Source organism: Amphiprion ocellaris, chromosome 6 (assembly GCF_022539595.1).
Source record: "Amphiprion ocellaris isolate individual 3 ecotype Okinawa chromosome 6, ASM2253959v1, whole genome shotgun sequence".
Classification (NCBI taxonomy): domain Eukaryota; kingdom Metazoa; phylum Chordata; class Actinopteri; family Pomacentridae; genus Amphiprion; species Amphiprion ocellaris.
The window spans coordinates 1,876,997-1,890,113 of NC_072771.1; the positions used below are offsets into that span (position 1 = coordinate 1,876,997).

General features: G+C 38.5%; 1 protein-coding gene across 1 annotated transcript in view; it reads left to right on the forward strand.

The window, feature by feature from the left end:
• Positions 1–12,558, forward strand: part of sncaip (synuclein, alpha interacting protein) — a 25,440-nt gene extending 12,882 nt beyond the window's left edge. The window contains exons 6-12 of the mRNA XM_055011553.1: positions 1–168; positions 1,122–1,301; positions 3,338–3,451; positions 3,785–3,910; positions 5,245–5,414; positions 6,483–6,572; positions 7,854–12,558. The exon at positions 1–168 is cut by the window's left edge and continues 98 nt beyond it. Coding sequence (XP_054867528.1) covers positions 1–168; positions 1,122–1,301; positions 3,338–3,451; positions 3,785–3,910; positions 5,245–5,414; positions 6,483–6,572; positions 7,854–8,796 — 1,791 coding nt within the window. The 3' untranslated portion in view covers positions 8,797–12,558. The remainder of the gene's footprint in view (positions 169–1,121; positions 1,302–3,337; positions 3,452–3,784; positions 3,911–5,244; positions 5,415–6,482; positions 6,573–7,853) is intronic.
• Positions 12,559–13,117: the final 559 nt, after the last annotated feature.

A 13,117-nucleotide genomic window follows, 5' to 3' on the forward strand; every position in this document is an offset into this window, starting at 1 on the left:
TGCAGCGTGGGCAGGCAGGACGGATCCAAACCCTGGGCTCCTGGAGCTGGAGGAGGTGGAGGAGGACCGAGGGGCTTTGGAGGAGGAGGAGGAGGGGAGGTGGACGAGGAGACCAAGAAGAACCAGAACATCATCAACATCGTCAGAGAGGGACAGATCTCATTGCTGGTGCGTTTTTAGCCATATTTGTCCTCCTCTGCACCTCCTTTTTTCATTTTCCTCCTTGTTCTCCACGTCTTCCTGTTCCTTCTTTTCCTTTTCCTCCTTCCTCACCTGTTACATCTCGTTTTGGTCCTTTTACTCCTTTTCTTTCTTGCTCCTCCTCCATATTTTTCTACTTTTTTGCGCCTCCTTGTCTTTCTCTTTCTCTACGTCATCATTATCCTCATGTTTCTCCTTATATTCCTCCTCCTCCACTTCTTGTGGGTTTCCTCCTTTTCATCCTTTCTTCCTTCTTCTCCTCCTTGATTACTTCTCCCTCCTTCCTTACTTATTCCACCTCCCTTCACTCCTCATTATCGTCCTTCTTCTCCTGTCTTCCCGTTCCTCCTACTCCTCATATTTCTCCTCTTCTTCTTCTTTCTCCTCTTCTTTCTCCTCCTCTTCCTCTTCATATTCCTCCTCCTCCTTCACCTCCTCCTCTTTCACCTCCTCTCTATAACACTTTAAGTTCAGTAACAGTATGTATAAATGTCAGTAAAAAGCCTCGTCTGTTCCTGATTAAATCTTTATTTTTGTCATTGTCGTTCTCCAGTATTTTCCTCTAGTTTACTGTCTTTTCTCCTCCTCTTCTTTCTCCTCTTCTTTCTCCTCCTCTTCCTCTTCTTTTTTCTCCTCCTCTCGTTCCTCCTTTTTTAATCCTCCTCTTCTTTCTCTTCCTCTTATTCATCCTTCTCCTCTTCTTTCCTCCTTCTTCGCCTCCCCTCTGTGACTCTTTAGGTATAATAAAACCTAACCCTAACTGTGTGTAAATGTCAGTAAAAAGCCTCGTCTGTTCCTGATTAAATCTTTATTTTTGTCATTGTTGTTCTCCAGTATTTTACTCTAGTTTACTGTCTTATCTCCTCCTATTCCTCCTCCTCCTCCTCCTCCTCCTCCTCCTCCTCCTCCTCCTCCTCCAGCCTCACCTGGCGGCTGACAACCTGGAGCTGATCAGAGACGAGGACGGGAACAACCTCCTCCACGTGTCGGCCTCTCAGGGCCACTCCGACTGCCTGCAGCACCTCACCTCCCTGATGGGGGAGGACGGCCTGAACGAACGCAACAACCAGCAGCTCACCCCCGCTGGTCTGGGGGTCAAGGTGGGTTATTTCCTCCAAGCTTCACACTCACAGCGGGTTTTATCTCCAGGATAACATGTAAACATCCACAACAACTGTTGGACGGACACATTTAGGCCTTAGTTTCAGTTTTATACATCAGATGTGAACTGATTGTTTACTTATTTTGTAGAAAAAGGATCATTTTAGGTCTATGATTTAGGGCTTTTCCCATCAGAGTTTAATCTTACAGTTGATTTGCTCGTCCCAGTGAAATGTGCTAGCCGTTAGCTACCTAGCAGAGCAAACTGGTAAACAGAAATATGCGTATTTCACACACTTGTGAAATATTTAAACATCTCTTTGAAAGACATTCAGTTACGCACTCGGATAATCCTTATGATAGTCCTTTAAACATGTTGGATCATCAGTAAAAAAAAAAAAAAAAAAAAAGTACTGTTGATATCAGACAGATTGTCCTAAAAATATATATAAGTAGAAAAATATGACCTAAAGATATAAATAGAAGAAGATGACCTAAAAATATAGGTAGAAAAATATAAATATAACTTAAAATATGTTATAAAAATATAAATATAAGTAGAAAAATATTACCTATAAATGTAAGTAGAAAAATATGTTCTAAAAATATAAATAGAAAAATATGAATAAAAATATAAGTAGAATAATATGAATTAAAAATATAAATACAAATAAAAAAATATGACCTAAAAATATAAGGAGAAAAATATGTCCTAAAAATGTAAATATAAGTAGAAAAATAGGTTCTAAAAAATAAATAGAAAAATATGAATAAAAATACAAATGTAAGTAGAACAATATGAATTAAAATTATAAATACAAATAGAAAGATATGTCCTAAAAATATAAATAGAAAAATACATCCTAAAATATAAACGTAAGTAGAAACATATGACCTAAAAATATAAACATTATGAGCATAAATGTACAGTGTGAATTTTCTAAGATAATTAAACGTAGTTATATATTGTAATAATATATTTTTGCACAGAGGTTCAGAATTATCACACATTATTGACTCAGGAAGTGAAGTGATAAATTAGTTAACTGTTTCATTTAGAAGTAAATTGATTTTTCATAAAGTTAAAGTCTTATAAAGATGTAAATCGATGTTTTTTGTGTGGAGCTTCATCTTAAGTCTGACTTTAGCTGCGTATCCTCTCTGCCTGATGTGATTTTCTTTAAATTTCAAACATTTCCTTCATGTTGCTCCTGCGGATGGAAAAATGAATCCTGAAGGAACCAAAACCAACATGGCAGCTGCTCAGTGAGGTCATAGTGAACTGAGATTATCGATAAAGTAAAGGTTCACTTCGGCTCTGTTGGCAACAGCAGAGGAAACCAGGCTGCTGATTGGCTGCCAGACAGGAAGTGTGTTATCAGCTCCTTCCTGATTGGATCTCATCAGCTTGTTTGTTCACTCAGATTAATAGGACGACGGATTTCCAAGCAGAGAGTTACACTGTGGGATGAAAATCTATTGAAGTTTCAGACTTTTTTCAGTTTCTGGTGGTTGTAGTTGGTGTTTGGGTGATTTTAAGTCCGTTTTAATCCCCACAAAATATGCAAAATCACCATAAAAGAGGTGAAATCCATACAAAAAGATGCAAAATCATATCTAAAGGATGCAATAGCCATAAAAAAAGATGCAATATCCTTATAAAAACATGCAAAATCCCTACAAAAAGATGTGAAATCCCAACAAAGATGTGAAATCCCAACAACAAGATGTGAAATCCCAACAAAAAGATGTGAAATCCCTTCAAAAAGATGCAATATCCTTACAAAAAGATGCAATATTCCTACAAAAAGAGGTGAAATCCCAACAAAAAGAGGTGAAATCCCAACAAAAGATGCAAAATCACCATAAAAAGAGGTGAAATCATCACATAGAGATGCGAAATCCCAGTAAAAAGGCACAAAAGCCCTGCAAAAACATGCGATATCCCAACATAAAGATGCGAAATCCCTTCATTTCTGACTTAAATAGTCGGTTTGTTGTCGTCTGAAGTAAAACTGGAGTGTTTTTGTTGCAGAACGGTCATCTGGAGTGTGTGAGGTGGATGGTGAGTGAAACTGAAGCCATAGCAGAGCTGAGCTGCACCAGAGAACATCCCAGTCTGATCCACTACGCTGCCCGCTATGGACAGGTAACTCTCTCACCTGTACAGCACCTTCACCTGGTTCTGTCTTCATGGTTATTTCCTCTGTGAAACATTAAATCACACGTTTTCAGTCACAAAGCATATTTTACTGCTTTATCCGGCTCAGTTTCAAACCTTAATAACAAAACTCAGCCGACGTAACTACAACTAAATGTGGGAAATGAACAGATCGCTAGCTTAATGCTAACACAAAATGGAATTTACCATAGACCCGCTACAACAAATTAGCACTGGCGTTTGGACCAAATCTGACGATTGAAACTATTTAAAATCTGCATCCTGGCTTTGTAGTAATGAATCTTTCTCTTGTGTCTCCAGGAGAAGGTGCTGCTGTGGCTGCTTCAGTTCATGCAGGAACAGGCCATATCTCTGGACGAAGTCGACCAGAACGGAAACACTGCCGTCCACGTAGCCGCTCAGTACGGACACCTCACCTGTATACAGGTAAACACTGCAAAATGAGCATTCGCCATGTAGAGAACAGTAACTTCCATTTAGATAAACCCATTTTTAGTGCCGATCATAGTCACTTTTCTGTCTCTGCTTCCTCTGTTCTTTAATTCACTGCAGCTCAACTTGTGGTAAAACCTGCAAAAATAAAAAAGCAGAAAAATACTTTAACTATTTTAAATATTATAAAATTCTAAAATAGCAAATACAGGCAAAATCTCCACAAAAAAATGTGACATCCCTACAAAAATGCAAAATGACCACCAAAAGAGGGGGAATCGCTTCTAAAAGATGTGAAATCCCTTCAACGAGAGGTAAAATCACCACAAATGCGTAATCCCTTCTAAAAAATGCAAAGTCTTTGCAAAAAGATGGAAAATCCCTACATCAAGAGGTAAGATCCCTACAAAAAGAGGAGAAATTTATAGAAAAAGATGTTAAGTCCCTTTAAAAAGATGCAAAATCACTATAAGAGGTAAAATCCTTACAAAAAGGTGAAATCCCTTCTAAAAGATGCAAAATTCCTACAAAAAGAGGTGAAATTTATAGAAGAAGATGTTAAATCCCTATTAAAAAAATGCAAAATCTCTTCTAAAAGATGCAAAATCCTTACAGAAATATGCAGAATCCCTACAAGAGGTAAAATCCCTGCAAAAAGAGGCCACATCCCAACAAAAGATGCAATATCACAAAAAAAGATTTGAAATCACCACAAAAAGATGCAAAATACCCTCTAAACAATGCAAAAATCCCTAAAAAAGAAGCTATATCCCTTCTAAATTATGCAAAATCTCTACAAGAGTTAAAATCCCCAAAACAAGAGGCGACATCCCAACAAAATATGCATTATCTACACAGAAAGATCCAAACTCCCAACAAAAAGATGCAAAACCCATACAAAAAAAGGTGAAATCCCTTCTAATGATGCAAAATCCCTAATAAAGATTCAAACTCCCTGCATAAAGTGCTGAAACTGCTTCTAAAAGATACAAAATCTGAACAAAACAAATGCAGTATCACCAGCTGATGTGTTTTTATTTTCAGAAATACTATGAATATGTGTGTTACTTTCTAGATAACTGAGAACAGAGGGTCTACTGTGCTGAACAGACTTTCCTTTAGCGTTGACTGTGGTTCTGCTCCAGCGTGAAACTCTGATTTGCTGTAGTAATCGTGTTTTCCACCGTGTTCCTGATGTTTTCCTGCTGGGATGTTATGGGTCTGGTCTGCTTCCTGAGTGGAGCCGACAGAGAAAACACTGACGGCGTTTTAAACCTGACCCGTGGAGGAGGATTTAGACTGATAGTAATCCTGATGTTTGTGTCTAGACTCTGGTGGAGTACGGATCCAACGTCACCGTCCAGAACCAGCAGGGCGAGAGGCCTTCCCAGAGTGCCGAGCGGCAGGGACACACCACCTGTGCCCGCTACCTGGTCGTCGTGGAAACGTGCATGTCGCTGGCGTCGCAGGTTGTGAAGCTCACCAAGCAGCTCAACGAGTAGGTTACCATGGAAACACTCACTTTAACGAGTTACCATGGAAACACTGTTAAACTGATCTAGTTACCATAGAAACACTTAGTTTAACTAGTCTAGTTACCATAGAAACATTCAGTTTGACTAGTCTAGTTACCATAGAAACATTCAGTTGGACTAGTCTAGTTACCATAGAAACACTCAGTTTAACTCGCCTAGTTACCATAGAAACACTCAGTTTGACTAGTCTAGTTACCATGGAAACACTCAGTTTAACTAGTCTAGTTACCATAGAAACATTCAGTTTAACTAGTCTAGTTACTATGGAAACACTCAGTTTAACTAGTCTAGTTACTGTAGAAACACTCAGTTTAACTCGCCTAGTTACCATAGAAACACTCAGTTTGACTAGTCTAGTTACCATGGAAACACTCAGTTTAACTAGTCTAGTTACCATAGAAACACTCAGTTTAACTAGTCTCGTTACCATGGAAACACTCAGTTTAACTAGTCTAGTTACCATGGAAACACTCAGTTTGACTGGTCTAGTTACTGTAGAAACACTCAGTTTAACTAGTCTAGTTACCATAGAAACATTCAGTTTGACTAGTCTAGTTACCATGGAAACACTCAGTTTAACTAGTCTAGTTACCGTAGAAACACTCAGTTTGACTGGTCTAGTTACCGTAGAAACACTCAGTTTGACTGGTCTAGTTACCGTAGAAACACTCAGTTTGACTGGTCTAGTTACCATAGAAACACTCAGTTTAACTAGTCTAGTTACCGTAGAAACACTCAGTTTGACTAGTCTAGTTACCGTAGAAACACTCAGTTTGACTGGTCTAGTTACCGTAGAAACACTCAGTTTGACTGGTCTAGTTACCGTAGAAACACTCAGTTTAACTAGTCTAGTTACCATAGAAACACTCAGTTTGACTGGTCTCGTTACCATAGAAACATTCAGTTTAACTCGTCTATTCTCTGGTTGTTTTTATGTTTCCAGAGATTCTCTCTCTCTGCTGACTGTTTTTCTAATAAATGTTTCTAATAAATGTGTATTTAATTGTGTTAATCAGCTGTTTGTATTTCAGACAGGCAGCAGAGAGGATGACTCTACAGAAACAGGTGCAGAGACTAATGGACCCCAACAAGGCAGAAGGAACACCCAACAGATCGCCAAGGTAACACTCACCTGGAGATGGATGTTTCCTGCTCTTTACAAATTAAAAGTTCATTTTAAATGTTGGCTTTTACGAGGAGTTTCTTCTCATCCGTCGTCCTAGACGAGGATTTAACAGTTTAACAGCTCCATATATATGCATGTGTCTCATTTTTCAGGTGCAATATTTCATTTTTATCTCATTTTCTCAGGTGTCAAACCTGTTTGTTTACGGTTTGTTTCATCATCAGAGAATCGGAGCGCAAATATTTTCATACGATGTCCAGTTTTTAGATGATCTCAGTGTTTGTTTTATTTGGTTTTGTGTTTATTTTTCATCTTTTTTTTATTGTGTTCTGTGTGTACTTGGTTCTATCTTTCTGTGCTGTTTTTGTGCGTCTTTGTAGATGTTTGTCTTTTTTTGTGTTGTTTTGCTGTTCAGTTTTGTACTCTTTCTGGTCATTTCGTGTGTCTTTTTGTCTAGTTTTGCCTCTTTGTATTTGGTTCCGTCTTTGTGTGGTCGTTTTGCGTCACCTCCTGCTGTTTTTGTGCGTCTCTATAAGATAAGATAGATAGATAGATAAATCCTTTATTTCTCCCCACTTCAGGGGAAATTCACATTGTTACAGCAGCTTACGTATCAATAGACATAGTAATAGAAATTAATAATAGAATAGTAGTAATAATATTTATTTATAGATGTTTATGTCTCCTTTTTTTGCTCTTTTGCAGCTCTCAGTATTTGTTTAGAGTCATTTTATGCTTCTTTGCTGTTTTGTTTCTTTTTGCATTTATTTTGCATCTGTTTGTGTTCAGTTTTGACCTCTTTCTGGTCATTTAATGTGTTTTTTTAATTGTTTTGTCTCTATTTGGTTCTGTCTTCCTGTGGTTATCTTTGTGTCACTTCCTGCTGTTTTAGTGTGTTTTTGTAATAGTTTTTGTGTCTGTTTTTGCTCTTTTGTAGCTCTTAGTATTTATTTTGAGTCATTATTTGTGTCTTTGCTGTCGTTTTGTTTGTTCATTTTGCGTCTCTTTCTGGTCATTTTGTGTCATTTTTTAAATAGTTTTGTGTCTCTGTATTTGGTTCTGTCTTTCTGTGGTTGTTTTATATCATTTTCTGCTGTTTTGTGTGTCTCTGTAGTTGTATTTCTCTTTTTTGCAGCTCTCAGTATTTGTTTTAAGTCATATTTTGTGTCTTAGCTGTTGTTTTTGTTCTTTATTTGAGGTAATGATTGTAAAAGTATTGATAAATTTATGCATTATCAATGTAATAAATCCCAAATGTCTCCTGTCTGGACTCCAGCTCCCATCAGCCCTCAGTGGAGGCGTGGCCTGAGATGATGCTGACGGCGGAGGGAACTCCGGGCGACGGCCACTGGTTGGTCCGTCAGGGCGGCGTGGGTCCGGACTCGGTGCTGAGGCAGCTGCTGGGGAAGGACTCCACGGAGCCGCTGTGCCCCAGAGAGAGGCTCCCTCCGGCGGGCAGCCTGAGCCGGGACGTCCCCCCTGGAGGCCGGAGGACCGGGCTGGTGGAGCGGCGGGAGCTGAAGCTGGCCCGCCTCAAACAGATCATGCAGCGCTCCCTCAGCGAGTCCGACTCGGACGGATACCCGCCGGAGGAAGGTAAGAGCCACGGAGCCCCGCCCCCCGGCACGCTGCGACCCGATAGGCCGTCCAACCTGCCGATCGCAGAGGAGGAGCCGGCGTCCAATCACCTGCAGCTGATGATGAGGAAGCACCTCCCCTCCTCCGACAGGAAGCTGGCGTTCTCCCTCAGCGGGTCCAAGTCGGTGGACGGCGTCGGCTTCAACCCGTCTCCGACCTCCAGCGACCCCGAGGCCGCCGACGGGAAAACGCCGCCGGACGCCGACGACGGCCAGAAGACGGCGACGAGCCCCAAGAGTGCCCTGAAGTCGCCGTCGTCCCGCAGGAAGACGTCCCAGAACCTGAAGCTGAGGGTCACCTTCGATGAGCAGGTCCACCGGAGCTCCACCCAGGAGGCGGAGCCAACCAGAGCCAAGGACCGGACGGCGACAGGAAGCTCCGAGAGCAAGAGGCCGTTCGGAACGTTCCGGTCCATCATGGAGACGCTGAGCGGAAACTCCAACCACAACAACAACAGCAGCAGCAGCAGCAGCCAGGTGAGCAACAAACCCACCGGACACAACTCACCTGGCAGGAAGTCGGACAGTAAGAGCAGCCCGGGGGGCGGAGCTAAAGGCAAGAGCAAAAGCAGTAACGTTTAACGTGCCTCCTGGTGGCGGAAGACGGAACGACGCACAAAAACAGGAAGAACGGAGTCGGATTAAACAGGAAGTGGAGGTTTTTATTTTATTTTAGTCCATTTACGTCTCCTGAAGTATTAAATCTTCTCCTAATTAGATGCTAAATTACCCATAAAACTACGGTTCTCCTTTTATTTTCTGACCTTCATTAGTCTCATGTCACCTTCAGGACAAAATAATCTGAACTCGAGGTTCGTTTTCTGTCTTTCTCTGGAGTTTTAAACACTAAAACTACTCAGAACCAAAGGAAAAACACTAAATTAGCTTAAAAAAGTTCGTATTTGCAGCATTTTCCATCATTTAAACCAGTTTTTTCTCTGTTAAATTGATTGTACGAGATTCAGAGCTCCGTTATTTTTACACGATTTCTAGATTATAGATGATCTCAGTGTTTGTTTGGTTTGGTTTTGCATCTATTTGTGTTTATTTTTTGTTTTTTTCATTGTTTTGTGTCTTTCTGTGGTCGTTTTGTGTCATTTTCTGCTCTTTTTGTGCGTCTTTGAGGTTGTTTTGTTTTGTTTTCCATCAGTTTTAGTCTCTTTCTGGACATTTTGTGTTTTTTTTTCAGCTCTTTTTGTATTGTTTTGTGCCCTTTTTGCAGCCATTTTGCATATTTGTGTGTCTAAAAGGTGTTTGTTTCTGCGTTTGCATTGGTTTCTGTTCATTTTGTGTCTCTTTCTGTTGTTTTTGTGCGTCTTTGCTTTTGTTTTGTGTCATTTTGCACTAACTTTGCGTCAGTTTGTGTTGATTTTTCCTCTGTTTTTGTTCCTTTTACTCTCTTTCTGGTGATTTTGTGCGTGTTTAGTGTTTTTTTTGTTTCTGTTTGTGTTCATTTCCATCAGTTTTAATCTCTTTCTGATCATTTTGTGTCTTTTTTGGATAGTTTTGTGTCCAGGATGAGGTTCGCATTGACTTTGCTTCTGTTTGTTTTCATTTTCTGTCTCTTTCTGCTCTTTGTCTGCATCTTTGTGGTTGTTTAAAGCGTCCTTCAGCTCCAGAAAACCGCCTTGAGTCGACCTTGAGATAAGATCACATTCCAAATATCAGAAATCTTCAACACTTCAGCGTATTTCAGTCGTCCTGAGAGTTTCATTCCTGTAAATCGTCTTGTTTGTTTGACTTTTGTTGGTTTTTAAAGCCTGAAAGACAAAAACCAGAAGCAGAAATCTCACTTTTGCCACATTTGTAGTTTTTCCACTTTTAGTTTGCTTCAGGTTTTTTTTTGGTACAAAAGAGATTTTCTGATTTGTTGTTTGATGAACTTTAATATTTATGTTTCTGCACACTTTCAATGAAACGTGGTTATAATCCTGCACACGTGCACAAATACTTTACAACCACTGTATATATAAATATATATAAAATAGTATTTAATTTGTTTTTTTAACATTATATTCCACTTTTTGTTTCTTTCTGTTGGTTTTCTCTCCACAGTGTTTATCTATGCAGTATTTTGGGCATGAAGTCGCCGCTAGTTGTGTTTTTTTGAGCGGCAGCAGCTTCGACTGACATGAAGAAAGTTTTCACTCCACAGGTTTTATCACAGATTTCATGAGATCAACCGACTCGAGGCTGAAATCTGACGAGAAAATCAGCAAAAACAACAATAAAAACAACAAAACAGGAAGTTTCTGGTGCATAAACGCCTCTAAAGATGTTTCATCAAGGATTGGCAGGAGAATAATCAGCAACTGTTTGAATAATTTAAGGAGATTTTAGGAAATTTCTGTGCAAATTTCTCACAAAACTCCCCAAAATCTTTATTTTTACATGAACTAAAGGTGTAGAAAGTTTGAAAAAATAGTTTATTATTAGACTTTCACTATGGATTTTAATGTTCCAGATGTGTTTATTGACAATTTTGAAGCCACAGCAAAAAAGAAATGAAATTTAAAGACATTCCTTGTCTTAAATATGATCATAGATGATTTTTTTTTGTGCACCTGCATTTGTCTTTCTGCAGAAACTACAACTTCCATTAGCTAAATTATTTTTAAAGTCTCATTTTCAACATTTTGACATCGATTTGGAACCAAAGAACCAAAGAATCAGTTCTTGCGATTAATTTTATATTTTCCACGATGTTCTGAAGTCCCTGAAGACAAAATGATGATGATCTTAATAAGATTTTCAGCTAATTTATCTGTTTAAATGCTCAACAAAAACTGTCAAAAGTGATTTTTACTGTAGTTTTAACATATCTTACAATTTATTTATTTTGTTGATTTTTTTTAATCATATTAATTTTTTTAACAATATTTTCCTGTAAAATTAAACTATTTTTACTTTTATTTTACAGACATTTTCCATTATTTAAAAGATATTGTTATAAAGTCACAGAAATAAAGTATTAATTCACATTCAAACTTAAAAAAACAGCTCAGTGCTATAAATAATGAATAATGTCCACATAAGCAGGAATTAATATCTGCGTATCAGTATCAAAATGACATAAAAATATTAGATATTGCCAAAAATCCAATATAGTGAATCCCGACTGTGTTTAAGAAATAAAACAGGAAAAATAAAAGCTGATAAATGAACTAATTATTGTGATTTTCTGCTGAAATTTTGGTGAAGTTTTTGGGAGCTGAGATTAAACAACTGCTTTTATTTTGTAGTTTTCTGGCCTTTAAATGTTTAGTAGTGACTCCTAGAGGCTGCAGTGGGAATTACAGCGTCGGAACGAGGTTTAATTTAGGAAAAACTCAGTATTTGATCATTTTTACCTCAGTGTTTAATCTGAAACTTCACTGTCTACTTCCTGTTTTATTGTGAAATCAGTCAGATTACAGCCTCTGTTGGTCAGAAGCTTGGAGATGAACTGGATCACGTCTGTTTTTATTCATACTGTTACAGTTTTCATTCCTGTTCATCCGGTTTACTGACTTCTGGTTTACAATCAGTTTTTTACAGGTTTTTTTTACCGTTTTAAAGGTTTACATGAAGCTGAATCTGCAGGCGATGCTGGATGTTTAGGAAGTTCTGCTGCAAAATCTCCATCCAGGTTGCGTCCAAAAGTCTTTGAATTAACCAGAAATACCATTTTTGATTTGATTTGAAGCAGCAGAACTTTAAATATTTCATTTACCATGAGGTGTTTTTACTCCATATCCAGCAGATCTCAGAAAAACTCAACGTTTCTCCACAATGACTGCTGGTTTATTTCACAGGTCTGTAATTATTCTCATAATTTACCCATTATTTGGAAAGAATTGTGTAATTTGGTGCTACATTTAGTCGAATACTTTCAACTGAAAGACTTTTTATTGATGAAAAGCTGCCAAAAGTGAAATCTGTTTACCGGAAGCCAATAATTCAACACATTTGAGTTTAAATTGAACCGTTTTTATCAGAATTAGCACCAAACTACAGGATTTTTTCCTGAATTTCCGGTTGAATTATCGTCAAACTACAGACCCGTGAAACGACCTGAAGGTTTAGAAGTTACCAGTTGTGTTGCTCGTTGCCAAACAGTGTTGTGTGTTGATGAGATGGTTTTTGTTGTTTAACTCGTCGAAGGACTCGAACGGAGCTCGATCGGTTTCTAACGGACTGACGATGAATCGACTCGATGTTTTACCCTCAAAGCAAAAAAACAAGAAAACTGTAAATAAACGAAACATCGGTGAATGTTGGAGCAAATTTTCTACTAACCAGACGTCCTTCTGTTATTTAAACTGTTGAAGACGAACTGAAATAAATTTTATTTCTGGACTTTCAGGTGGCGTCCAGTCGAGTTTGTTCAGGTTTCTGAGGTTTCTTCCATAAATTTATTAAAGGTCTTCTGGAAATACAACAGAATCTATGATGCTGTCACCTCCATGAATCTAGCATGGAGGTGGCAGTATCATTATACCATCAACTGAACTGACTCAGAAAGACAACAAATGTCGTTTAGCATCTTTCTGACTTGTTTCTTCAGGTTCTTGATAGGTTTAAAACAGGACTTTGGCTTCCCAGAGAACCTGATCATAAATATACAAACAGAAATGTTAGTATTTGGTTAAATTTGTCCGTTTCCACCTCACTTCGGCTCTTCTGCTTTCAATCTTCTGGTTTATCTTCGACTCCTCAGGACACTAAACCTACCATCAAGCATGGAGGTGGCAGTATCATGATACTATCAATTGAACTGACTCAAGGGTGACTCGGAAAGACGAGAAATTTAGTTGAACGGCATCAGAAATGAGCAAAAATTGGTCAAAAATGACTAAGAATTGGTGCAGTTACTCAAAATTTGTCCAAAATGACAAAAGCTGTTCCAATTTACTCAGAAATG